Here is a 13313-nt window from a genome sequence, read left to right as displayed (position 1 = left end):
AACATTTAAGTTGAATATTTTGATATTGTATTGCTGTTTTGTGCATTTAAAGACGTTTATTTAGGCTACTCCGTGTTTTTTCTCACTGTCCTCACTCTAAACTAACAGACCTCTCACAGCGGATACCCGACAATTGAAGATTGAAGCTTATCAACGTGTTTGGCTTCTTTGACCTTTTATTTTGCTTTAAAAAGCAGTGTGGATCACCAAAACAACTGGAAGCTCTATAATGATTTGTGCTATTGCTGAGGAGATACCACGCACTTGATTTGTCGAGTTTCCTGGAAATAGGCTAACTGCTGGCTGTTTCCAAGTGTTCCCTCACATGAGGTCACAGTCTTCCTTATTTATGGCGGTTTCACTGAATAACCTACCACATGTAACCAACAGTCTCGTTGATGTGTCCTCTCTATTGTGAAACCTATGATTAGTCCGAATGTATCCTCTTGACCCTACTCCCCCCCCACTCCTCCCTCGTTACCCTCGCCTAACCCCGCGAGGCCCCTGCTGTGAAAACACAAAACCTCTATCGTCTCTTGGGGTCTCGCGGCTTCCAAGATGGCTGATCCTCTTCACCTGCAGGCGGGTGTCGGTTCACACCGGTGGGCTTCACGTCTCCAAAAGCGACGCTTCCCGACCAAAGAGCCAGCAACGCAAAAATGTCTCTAGAAAGGTTGTGGTGGGTGTTTATACCCGCCATTAATGATATTTACATGTTCTTATAAGCTTCGTTGAAGTGGTGAAAATCTTAATTTTACACCAATACGCTGTTTGAGTTAATTGTTTGTGAGCCAGAATTGACAAACTGCCACTGTGCTATTTCTGAAATAATAAACGAGGGTTTCAGCCTCGACCAAGTGAACTTTAAATAAACCACGTCATATCTGAAAATAGCTTCTTTTTAAAAAATGTAATCTAAGCTAAATAGCTGGATTATTACAGGCTATCTTAAAATCAATATTCAGACTGCACCATAAAGGTAATAAAGTTTTAGTTATTACCCTAACAAACAAAAATTATACAACCAATTAGCCGGCGTTTGAATGAGTGGAAACATTATTTAACCTCTGACACCTTTACAAGCCATTTAGCAGTCAGAGGTCACGCGCCCCCGGCCATCCTATACCACGCGCTCCGCTCACTGGGAGCCGTTTTAAGGGAGGAAAACCCCCGAAAAGAAATACATGATTGAAATGAATCATTACGTTGCTTTCCCTTTGTATCGTGACAGCAACAAATTCCAAAGCAGATTTTTTTTTTTTTTTTTTTTTTCCCGTCGAGCAAAGCATTTCTCACAGGACTTCAAATAGGAGATGGCTGGAAATGGCTGCACGGCCATGGTGGCGGGGTTCAACTTCTGAAAATACCCCCAACTGTCCCATTAAAGGTGAGCAATGATATCCTTTTGGAGGAAATAGGATATCCAAACTATTTTCCCTCCAGTTTTTGTGTTATGAAATGGTGTTTTCTTTTTCCTTGAGGAGAATTTATTTTTTTTTGATGAATTTTGAATTGGAATAATTGTACCAGATTATTTACACAGTTGCACAGTGGCTAAATTGCTCAAAAGTCCAACAAATAAGTGATATTTGATTATTTTTTGTAAAGCTATCAAGATCACCTAATCTCTTTAAGTGCTTGCTAACTTTTTCATTTATTTTTTAAATCATTAGAAATGCCCCCCTTAATTTTATTGATAAATCAATCTAAGCTGCAGTCTACAATGTGCTCACAGTTTCTGTAATGTTCAATTAAAACTAAGAGGGAAGTGTGTTGGAGTTGTGTTGGTATGTTTGCCCCCCCCCCCCCTCTTCTTAAAACCAGGTGCAGATTTCAACATTTGAATCATTCCATGTTCTAATGTTTAGACAGCTTCCAAGTCCTGCCTGCCAGTGGGTGCAGGAGCAGCGGACACCTCAGCCTATTTCAGCAGAGCAAATCCGGTCAGACAGACTTAAACAATGCTATCAGCGAGGTAAGCTCTTTTTTCTTCTACCCTCCCCCTTTAGCTGACGAGACTTTGAATGGAAAATTTGCACAAAGACCATTTTTTTTTTTTTTTATGAATTACAAGAATTTAATGTTTTTTTTTACAGATACAGAAGAGTCATTCTGCTTCATTTATTTACTTAGAATTGCTGCAAGTCAGTGCCATGGTACAAGCTTCTCAGAGCGGCTCAAGGTGTTCTGAATCTTTCAAAGTCTCCCCTCTTTCTTTTTTTTTCGTAAGCAAAAACATTTCAATGTGTTTCGACATCCTCTCTGATGAGCTCAGCATGCAAAAATCTCGTCTACCTAGAAGGTTGATGGGACTATAATAACGTATGGCTTTTTTGAAAGCAATAAAAACAAAGCAAGTCAAAAAGTGCATCCAAAAAACAAGAAAAAAAGGAGAGCTCAATTCCAGTCTGTGATTGAAAGTCTTGTCCGTGTTAAGGAGAGGTTCCTCCCGCCTGCTGGCTCAATGTCCGCACTGCTCAGGTAGGGGGTGGCCTCATGTAGAGCTTCTGCCATTTGAGTTCAGAGGTCGTAGCAGTCCTCTTTGAGGGCTTGGAACAGGGTGCCCATGCGTAACCCAAAGACACAATTCCTTTAAATAAATACGGCAGGGCTTAACCAGCTGAGAGGAGTCTCAACCTGTGATCGCACCCCATAGGTTGCAAATGCCATCATTTGAAAAAACTCTGTTGCCGTTCCTGCCTGTTATGATTCCCACAGTGCTGTGCGCCATTAGCCTCCATGGACAACAGTCATTATCTGGGCCCATAGTCGTAGTTAGAGGGGCCACTGGTGGCTGAGTACATGTTAGTTGTGGCGGGATTCATGTGGTGATGGTACGTGTGTCCTCTGATACCGGGTAAAGGGTAGGGCGACGGCCTGGTCTTGGCTCCTAAGTAGTGTTCATAGGTGTTTGGGTACTTGTAGGGGTGGTGGTGAAGGGTGTCTGGGGGTAGAGTGTGGGGATCTGCCCGAAGGTCATGGGGAGGGCTGGGTCGGCCACTTGTCAGCGGGACGGCGTGAAGGCCACCTGGGACCGGCAGGGCGGGGCTGAGGACACGGGACATCAGCTGGTGAGCTGGATCTGCATGTATTGGTGTGCCGTTGGGGTCTCGCTCATATTCCCGTCTGCTGTCTTCTGTGAAGATGGGTACAAAGTTAAAGGAAGGTGTTCATAATTTCTGCCCTCAAAACTAGAATGGCAGGCACAGCTCGTAGTGTTATAGTATCTCAGAGTTGTAACCATTATCACATGGTAATATCTCCTTCATATTATCCATAAAATTATTAGTTTTTTCAAATTAAAATGAGTTAAAGCCCTATTTATTTCTGATTAGAAATCTATACTGAAAAATGTAGATGTCATTTTCATAAAACTATAATAAAAAAGATTTAATTCACATTAAATTGGACTCAAAACTTTCAAGAATGGATTCAAAATGTAAGCTTTTTAAAAAAAAGAAAGAAACTATAGTTTCTATTCAGAAGACATTCAATTGGTCAAAGTGTTGTCATTGAGCTAATAAATACATCAGTCATCAGCACGTCAAGAAAATCTCATTTTCTTCCCATATTTCAGTGTATTGAAGCTGTGGTCAGTTATATAACAGCATGAGAACCTCTGTCATGCTTTCAGTGAATGACACTGACTGGCTGATATTTGATGTTTAATTAAAAGCCAGCGTCAGCCTGACACTGCCAATGCACCACTGCACCTCGGTTAAGGATAAGAAACTGCAAGAAAGTCAAGGAAGATGTTTAAAAAGTCCTGACGAAATGCTGAACATATTAACGAGCCTTTGTTTAAAGTTTAGTCCCAGGCATGAAATGAAAGAAAGAGCGAGCTGCAGACCTTTCTCCGTGCCGTTTTGCTGAGGGGGAGATGACATTGGGTTTCTTGTTCTGGCAAAGGCACTCATTATTGGCAGAGAGCCTGGCCTGTGATTCCTGGGCCTGGAACGGGGAAAATGGATTGAGTTACATACTCAGTGAACATCAAGGGCACAATTTCTTTATATATTAGAATGATGACGCTTTTTAAGATTTTACATTAGTGTTTGCAATGAGCGTTTGCACTGAAAGATGCTAAGTTTACACTGTGAAATTTGAATGGCCTCCCTGGCCAGTTTGATGGCAGAGATTGGGTTGCTCTCTGGAGTAATGAATTATTTCCATTGATTTATATTCAACTGCTTGATTTATACCTTTTCCAAAAAAAAAAATAATAATTTTAGAGCTGAATCAACAGCATTTGGAAGAAATATGTGCGTTTGTTTCAACTGTCTGAGCATTTGTCTGGTGTTTGCTCCTTTTGACTGTTAAGAGTCTGGTAATTTGTCAGCGACAGACAAACACAGCTGAGTGACTCTCAAACAATACAAAATGATTTTTAACATTCACGGCACTCCGTGTTATGTTGTGTTATGCAGCAAACTCCACCCACCTGGCACCTGTTTGACATAAAGCAAACAACAAATCTATTTTGCAGAAACTTTCTGACCTGGCTGGCTCTGTTGGCTGGCTTTCATTTTTACAGCATGTGAAAACTTGCCAATACGACTGTGAGATGTGAGTGTACATGCTCACCAGTCCTCCGGGTCGCAGTCCCTGAAGCCCTTTGCAAAGGGATTGCTGGCTATCTTCAGCTGTGTGATCTGAAAAGCAAAGGCAAACATCGAATAAACCTCAGCGCTTTTCCACGTTGTCACTGCATTTGCTTTTACTAAACAAAAACAGTGATTGTCTGATACAATGCACAGAAATTTATGATGGAGAACCCTCTCCTTTAAAACCCCAAATCACACAATCAGTCAATTCCTTACATATTATTATTGTTAATATTCTTCTTCTTTATTATTATCATCCAGACACACTGCATTCTAATATCTAATATAAAACATTACGCTACAAGCTGCAGAACAAGTTTAAAGCTAACTTTTTGAAAATCCTTGCATTTAGCAGCAGACTTCCCAGTTATTTCCCTGCCTGGCCTGCTGAACATGTGCTCATGGTAACAGCCTCCCACACTCATTAGACCTGGCTGAACAATGCCGAAAGGAAAAAAAGTTGTATTAACTTTTCACTCTTTAGAAGTCGCCCCAAATAAGCAGCGAACACACTGGTGTGTGTGTGTGAATCTAAACAGACACGGAGACTGATGGAAAACCGAAGAACTGCTGTGCTTGCCGACCAGAAGAGACATCTACGCGCAAAAAGTGCGCTGTGTGAGACTTTCTAACGGAACGGATTCATTAATTAATGCTTTTGCGCAATCTTGCGCTAAAACAAAATTAGCCCCCCCTTTATAACCTTTATGTTAAACTTCATTCGTTGAGAAATAGTTTAGTTGAATGCAACTTTTTACTGTATTTCGTCTGCAGTGATTTGATGCCGCATCATGCACCATAGCTTCTTTAACGGCTGCGCGCTCCCTGTACACCCGACCATGTGAGTTTCACACAGGGTTATAAAAGCTGCTTACCCGATGGTTCTGGTACGCTGTGACCGCTGTGAAGCGGGTTTCCTCGAAAACAAAGGTTTTATAGTTTTCCTCTGCGTACTTCTCGCTGTCCTTGCGGGGATCCACATAAACCACATGAAACCTGGGCTGGTAGCGGTGCATGGAGTTCAGAATGATCTGTAAAATATCATAAAGAAGCAAAGCTTTATATATATAACCCACATTCTACAGTTTTACTGTTTCTGATCAGCAGTTTCATTCTGCTGCACGCTGAGCTGCTTATTGACGGACACGACTAATGTGCATCATATAAAGATACAGCGAAATTTGGAGGTATGCAACTGAATGTGATACCCGGTATTTAAGCTGTATCAAACATACCCAAGATTGTGCGCATTAACAGGTTTAAGGAACGCATAGAATGCAGAAATAACCTGACGCTCGTTTGAAATATACAGAGCCACTTATAACAGATAAATCTATCTGGTGCTCATCAACTGATATTTGCACATTGTTTAAATGCCTTTAAACAAGAGCCATAAAGAATAGATCGCTATTGTAATAGTGCACACTCTTAACTCATCTCCATTCATTCCAGTCTAATACTTTTGAAATTCGCACACGCATTAAAAATCTGCCATTTTCTGAAAAGGAAGATCAGGCGGGAGGGGCTGAAATAATTTCCAGTGCTGAAATATTCCACTTCCCTGCCGTCATCTTTGGAGAGCGGCCGCATCTGCGGTGCCGTTTTTGTCGATAGACAATGAGTTAAAATATCAAAGTTTATTACTGTTGAATCATTTCTATCAATCAATTTGATGGCCTACATAATTGCTCAATAACACTCTAATATATCTTTTGGGACAGTTACCAGTTTGTAATGTTTCTCAAACTTTATGATCATTTAAGTAAATTGATTTGCTGTAAAAAATTTGATCAAACTATATCTGCGTATTGACTGTGAAATCCGACATGTAATTACTGATCATTCTGTCGACGGACGGCCCTTTTGTTGTTTCGGTGGATAAATGCGGGTCTGGTTCGCATGCATTTATTCTCAGCCGTGTACTCACATGCCCGTTGTCATCCAGCAGGTTGTTAGTTAATTTGAGTTTATCGAAAGAGACGATCTGTTTCATCCACTGCGCGCCTTTGGCCGGAGAGTCCGGGTGGTAATGGACCCTCCCCGGTGTGGCTGGATCAGCTTTACCCGCCACCAGCCACGACGAGCTGTGGAAAGCATACCTGGAGGGGCCATAAAAGTAAATGGGACACAATGTTAGGCGTGCAGTAAAGTAAGCTGCAGGCATGAAACCCATGAAGACGCACACCAAGCCTAGATGAAAATATCAAAAATATAAACTGGGTCATTTTGGAATTATTTTGCTTTCGTCAATGCGTGCACAGATTTATTCATCCACACTGTCGATTCTTAATCAGCCTCTTTTTGATTTGGACGCTACAAAATGTTTGTGCGCCCACAAACTTCCACAACATTATTTTTTTTTATTAACTGTCAAAACGTTTTACAGAGCTATGTTTTTAATGAGGACAGTGTTTCATTTTCTGAAGACATCCAAACAGTTAGTCTACCTGTAACGTTTGTCATCCACAGGCAGGAAGTCCATCAGGAGCATGTAGTCTGCCATGGGATCCATTCCAAATATTTTCACTTGGAAAGTTGGAAACATTCTCCTAACAAAGAAAAAAAAACACAGAGTGACTTTTAAATGTAAGCTTCGGGTTTTCGCGAATGGTAGCTACATTCAGTTGGCGGATTGTTACGGCCTCCTTTCTAAAGCTCTGCCATCAGTGTGTTGTGTGTGTGTGTGTGTGTGAGAGTGTTCATTGAATTACAGTACATGGAACTCGTCACAGAATAGACTGTGTTTTTAACTGAGCAATAAAAAAAAAAACAGCGTGTTTTTTTGGAAGACGTGTATATCCAGGCCATGGAGGATTCCCTTTGTGCGTCACCCGATAAAGTTCCCCCTGATCTAAAAGGAGCTTTGCGTTTGTTGTCTTATTGCATCGCTTAAAAAAACAAAAGACTTGACGTGCACTTTTACTTCTTATTTGATCTTTTGATGAATTCCCGATGCATTGAGACCAACTCACATGCAAAGTTACACGTGCACAGGAATGTTTTTCACGAGGCTAAATTTGATAACTACTCATCAGAGATTTTAGTTCTGAATTTTTAACTTTTTAGTCATCTGGATTGAGAAATAAGAACATGCACTGACTTTACATTTGAAAAAAGAGACACAATGGGCACATAGAGAGGCGTTGCCCTCCGCGTCCTGACACATAAGTGGTCACTGATTTAATAACAAATATTTCTCTGCTTCTTGGCTGCTAAAAGAAAAAAAAATGCTGGTCAGCGCCCCTGCACTGTGTTTCCCCCTAAACTGCCCAGGTTATTTAGCAGGTCCACATCCTCCAATAATCTGAGTTGAAAGTTGAGTAAACCGCCGAGTCAGTGAAAGGGATCCTAAAATCAACGCTCAATTAACGTCAGTGTTGTGGCTAGGTGAGGCTGAAGGAGCCTTTAAAGTGCTCTGCTGCGGATCTCCTTTCTCCTGTCAGACAGCGCGGGGTGTACAACCTCAACCCTCACTTTCAGGCTTAAGGCATGTATCTCATGCTGTTTTACTTTATTAGAATACATAGCCTTATTAATATCTTTTTTTTTTTTTTTTGCTGCGTACAGAATAAGATTTTGTAGGCTCCACATAGGTCATAGGTCAAAACAGAATTTGTCGTTTTTCTGCGGATGCAAGCAGAATCCATTCTGCAATTTAAATAAAAAGCAAGACGGCATTAAGTTGATTAATTCACCTTATTTAAGTGAGCCTTATCAATGCAGTTGATCTAACCAAAACCGCCTTCCGGCAGACTGAAGTGGGAAGAGAGTGAAACAGCTCTGGGCTCGGCTTGAATCGGTTACCAGACGCCCGAAATAAAAAGCTGCAACGTGGTGCCTAACAGCGATGCGTAAAATTGAACCAGACGGTGAGGAAAAACAGCTGATAGTTATCCTTATTGGATCTCAGGCCTATAAAACGCAGCAGGATCAGATGAGCACAGTGTTTACAGCTGACGCACACACACACACGTCTACATACAGTCCTCCCAAAGCGATATTCAGAATTCTGTAAAACCAGATAAATAAATCAGGCTAAAGGCTTTAGAAACTAAACAGTCCGAGGGAGAACGACAAACGGCTCTGTCGGTTGTCATTAGGATAGTTAAAAACAAATCTAACAGGAGACAACTGGCATTTTGGTGTTAACTGTTCTGTGTTTTCATAAAACGTTTAGGCTACCGCTTGAACTCGCCGGTAAGGAAGAAAAATAACTTGCAGTGGAATAGTGAGTAATGGAGAGAAAATTCAAATATGAACAACATTTGCTTTGGGAGGATACGGTGGTGCAGTAGTTAATGCAAAATGGGCTTGTGTTTTCTGATAAAAAAGAAATCCAGCACATTAAATTTAAATAAATATGTTTCGCATCTGTATGTCGTCACCGTTAACATCGTTAACAAAGATACCCAGTAATATCGAGCTATTTAAAAAAAAAAAAATTAAATGAATGAATTTTATTTTATTTTTTTACAATAAAGAATATGCGATCCTTTAGGATAACGCTGCCTCTGGCCTGCGTGTTGATGTGCACTCACCTGCCAGCCTTGGTAACGATCATCTCCGTGCCCAGCTGATTAAATTCGTCCCATAAAGCTTTCATCTCCAACTGGACGTTAATGTTGGCCACTTTGGGGTTCTTCTTCACTATAGTTTTACTAGTCGGCGTGGAGTTGGAGGACGACGAGGAGCAGTTAGGAGTCCCGTTGTCGCTTGGCTGAGCCTGGCCCGGGTTGGTTCCCGGATAGTTGTAGCTATGCTGGGCGGCCGGGCAGGGCTCGAAGTGGGACTCATGTTGACTGTAAGGGTCCCCGGGGGACGGAGAGAGGTGGTAGCCCCCCGGCGTGTTGAGGCTGCTCAGGCTACTCGTCGTGAAGGCTGCAACATCGCAAAAATGGGACAGCTGCGTCAGCCACGGACTGGATATGGCTGAAATCATCCCAGAAAACGGGTTTTACTAAAGAGGCCTTATTTTATAAGACGATTAAAACATAAATAGTCAAAACAGAAGCAGGAATAAGAGATCTCCAGATGAAGATGTCAGGCACAAATGCACCCCTTTCCGTTCAAAAGTTTCTGTCGCGGCTGTTCATTAGTCCTCGAAGTTGCATCCACCGCAAGCTTAGCCTACTGCAGGCTGTCTGATCTAAAAAAAGTAGACGTCCGAAAAGTGACGAAATATCCCCAAAACCGCAGAAGTCGCGTCGAATCTCTGAACCATTCGCAGAAACTACCTTCGAGAGGGTGCGAACTGCTTTTTGCTTTTGGATCGATTGCGCTCCGAGTCGCCTCTGTAGTGCGCTGCTGCAGTGTGTTACACTGCAACCCTGACTCGTCTCTTATCTGACGCAGAGGGCCTCCCCTTTGCGATAAAACCGGTTCTTATTTCTATTTAGATAAGGAACTGCAGGTAATGTGCCTTTTCCTCGCCTTGGGACGAGACTGATTGACAGAGAAGTGCGCCCCTTTTTAATGGGCTTTCCGGCACCCATTTAACTTTTGGATAAGGGTATCGCCCACATTACCCCCGTTTACAAACAATAGAGGATCTGCCCCGCAGAGAGGAGTGTAAACGCTATACAAGGTAAACGCGAATTGATTTGCATGAACAAACAAACAAACAGGCAACAGGTGACTGTTGCTCTCTTGTTATGGACAAATACATGTGTGGGATGGGTGTACACCCTCCTCCGAGCTGGATGTGATTATTATGGTCTGTTTTTACCATTTCGCACGGGGTGCTCGTGTAAACCCTCCTCTTGGCTTCATTTTCAATCTATGTGATCCTATTCGCAAATTAAAGTTGACTTGCTACAACCCTTTGAGGCTTTGGAATAAATGGAATTGGAAACTTTTTCCCCCACTTCCTCTGCAGACTTTTCCTCCCGGATGGGATGATCAGTGACACTGAATCTGCATCATTTTAGTAGTCAAACTCAGATTTTCTCATTTTTCCCTTGCATTCCAAAACAACGCACCAATATATATATATTTATTTCTTTAAAGTGTCCATGAACGGAGAAAACGCAGGGGTGAGCTGTACACATGCTACAACAGCTCTATGGGCATCAATAAACAAAATTACCTTCCATTTCCCGGGTGACAGTGCTGTAGTGCATTTTAAAGGAACTGTGGTTGTGCAGGTCTGGCTTGTCCAGGCCGGTTCTCTGTTTGTCAAACGCTGCGCTTCCTGCTCGCTCTGCAGCCGAAATCAGAGAGGCAATACTGAAAGCATTTGCCTTTGGAGAGAGGGGACCGCCGTCGTCCATAGGCGAGGGATCGCGTCGATAATAGCCTTCCCTCCTCCTCCTCCGCTTTCCAACTGAGCAGAAAGCAGGAGAAGGCTGCGTACTGTGGAGAGGAACATGCGCTAAAATGGGGTTTCTCACATTCCGCCACCGGCGCTCCGTGGGTGCGAGAGTCTGGCTTAAACGTCCCTCAAAGTATTCCTGGAGCTACTGAGAAGACACGAAAAGCTTCCCAGTGCTCTGATTCATTTAATTAACTCCCTAAACGCGTCCTGGCGTCAAAACACAGTTCATCCAAAGTGAAGAGAGGAGAGAGAGAGAGAGAGAGCTTCCCTTGTTTCTCCTCCGGTCGCTGGCGGGGTGGTGTTATCCGAGTCGTGCCTTGAGGAGAATCTACTACTGCCACGAGAATGTCAAAAGTGAGCGAGATCCACGCCTCCCCTGCACCACCAGGACAATGTGTCCGCGCTCTGCGCTGAATGTTTTATTTCAATAAGACCATGTCAGTCATTTGAATTGAACTCCAACGTCACTTCAGTGTCCGGCTTCAAAATGCGCCTGTTTTCCAGTAAATGAAAGGACTGTATGCGTCTGCGCGTTGGGCCATTCAAGCCCAGCTAGGCTTCTCTTGCACCGAGTTTGCCTGGAACATCAGAGGCTATAATATCAGAATATATATCTGAAATGTATGAGCCGTTTGTCTCTGCTCAGGCTGGAAATTTAGTTCACTTTAAACCAGGTTGAAAAAACAAAGAAAGCTACAATTCACTTCTGTTTCAGAAGTTTTGATTGAATGTTTGAAATGTTTGAAGCAAATGTTGGCCCAGGACACGCGGAAATGGAAACAAAGGAAAGGTCCGACATATTCAACTTTATATTCAATTATTCTTATTGATTCACTCATTTTAGACATTTATATACGATTTACACAATTTTGTTTTTGCACACCAATCCGTGTGCAAATTAATTTGTCTACTTGTCCAAAAGTGGTGTAAACTCAGTCCAACTCACTCCGTTTTTATCTCTTTAAGGAGATCCATTACCTTTCACACACACACGCACGCGCACACGCACACACTAGCTTTTTTTCTTTACACGTACAAAACCCCATTGTGGCAGGCTGTAAACACAGGGAGACACACGTGGCGTTTCAGGCCGCAGCTGGACTTGACCTCTCCGCCTCCTGCCTCAAGTATCTTCTCGTTGGCTCTCAGCTTATCGACGTCCAGCTTTAATGTGCGGCAGCTCAAGATGTGTTTAGCTGAAACCAATGTGATAGATAGAGTTTAATTTACACTTGAGTCGCCGAATCAAGCGTGAAAGCGGCAGCGGGGTTCTAATGGGATAACGCAGTTAGAGGATTAACCCTATTTGTTTTGGATGTCCCTCTGTGGGAGGCAGTGGGCATAAATAAACTACTGCGACGTGTTGCTCGGGGATAGATAGATAGATAGATAGATAGATAGATAGATAGATAGATAGATAGATAGATAGATAGATAGATAGATAGATAGATAGATAGATCTCCCATCTCCATCTCTATATGATGTATATCCCTGCCAAATTATGACAGCCCGTTTTATCAGATATGATGCCATCGATACCACCTCACTTCATCATTGCCAAGTCGGAAGCCTTCTTTGTAAATAGTCAGGTGCTAACAGACAAAGTCCAGGAGCAGACCAAAGTGGAAGAGACCGTGTTAGAATTCGCTTGCAGGCCTCCGCAGCGGCCAAGGCACAGCGCAGGCATTCAGCTCTGCCCTGCTGAAAACTTTTAGATCAAACTGACCATCGGAAAAAAACAACTGTTACTAACTCTCAGACTAAGAAAAGTTGGCTTGTGAATGCAGAGTTATTTCCACAGCAAAAAAAAAAAAAAAAAGGTTTCATTAATTGAAATTTACTCTCAAATGCATCGAGTCAGTAAGAATCCAGTTGCTTTCACTCGTTCTTATTGAGAGGTAACTCTTCAGCCTTCAGTAAGCACATTTTAATTTCCACTGAGTCAGCTTTTAAATACGCTTAATGATCTTTGGCAGGAGAACTTTTTAAATGTAGTAACATGAGTTTAATGCGTTTAACGCACATCTGTGTTTTGATTTGAAACACCTCTGCTCTGAAGATGGTTCCGAGGCGTTTAGCACATCGGGCGCAAATCTGACAACAAGCAGACAAAATTAGCTGTTCTCACTGATTAGAGGATACAGGCCTAAACACTGTTACGCTGTTGACTGACTGATGGATGCCGAACAGAGTGGCCATACTGTACTGCACGTCTGTCATTTTAAAATGAGTGCACTGTAGGCTATACGGGAATTTTCTTTGGAAAAGTGATGCTGCTAACAATATTTAAAACTGAGCATTTGAGGCATTTAATCAGTGTAGTTTGATTGCTGCGATGAATAGATAAGTACCTGATTGAAACCCTAGAAGGAAACGATTGGCTGTTGTGATAAGGG

The 13313-nt window shown here is 42.4% G+C and overlaps 1 protein-coding gene across 4 annotated transcripts; it reads right to left on the bottom strand.

Annotated features, from left to right (window-relative positions):
• Positions 1-2062: 2062 nt before the first annotated feature.
• Positions 2063-11322, bottom strand: tbx1 (T-box transcription factor 1). 4 transcript variants are annotated; one of them, XM_075468326.1, is made up of 8 exons: positions 10690-11322; positions 9143-9533; positions 7052-7153; positions 6532-6703; positions 5480-5635; positions 4585-4652; positions 3851-3951; positions 2063-3136 (listed from the first exon to the last, which is right to left on the bottom strand). In XM_075468326.1, exons 1-8 carry the CDS (start codon positions 10871-10873, stop codon positions 2754-2756), a joined length of 1557 nt encoding a protein of 518 aa, XP_075324441.1. In that variant the 5' UTR covers positions 10874-11322; the 3' UTR covers positions 2063-2753. The 4 variants fall into 4 exon arrangements, with proteins under 4 accessions (XP_075324441.1, XP_075324442.1, XP_075324444.1 ...); XM_075468327.1 differs by having other exon boundaries at positions 2063-3133; XM_075468329.1 differs by having other exon boundaries at positions 2063-3133; positions 9143-9482.
• Positions 11323-13313: the final 1991 nt, after the last annotated feature.

This window comes from Odontesthes bonariensis, chromosome 6 (genome assembly GCF_027942865.1).
Source record: "Odontesthes bonariensis isolate fOdoBon6 chromosome 6, fOdoBon6.hap1, whole genome shotgun sequence".
Classification (NCBI taxonomy): domain Eukaryota; kingdom Metazoa; phylum Chordata; class Actinopteri; order Atheriniformes; family Atherinopsidae; genus Odontesthes; species Odontesthes bonariensis.
This window is presented reverse-complemented; position numbering and strand designations above follow the sequence as displayed.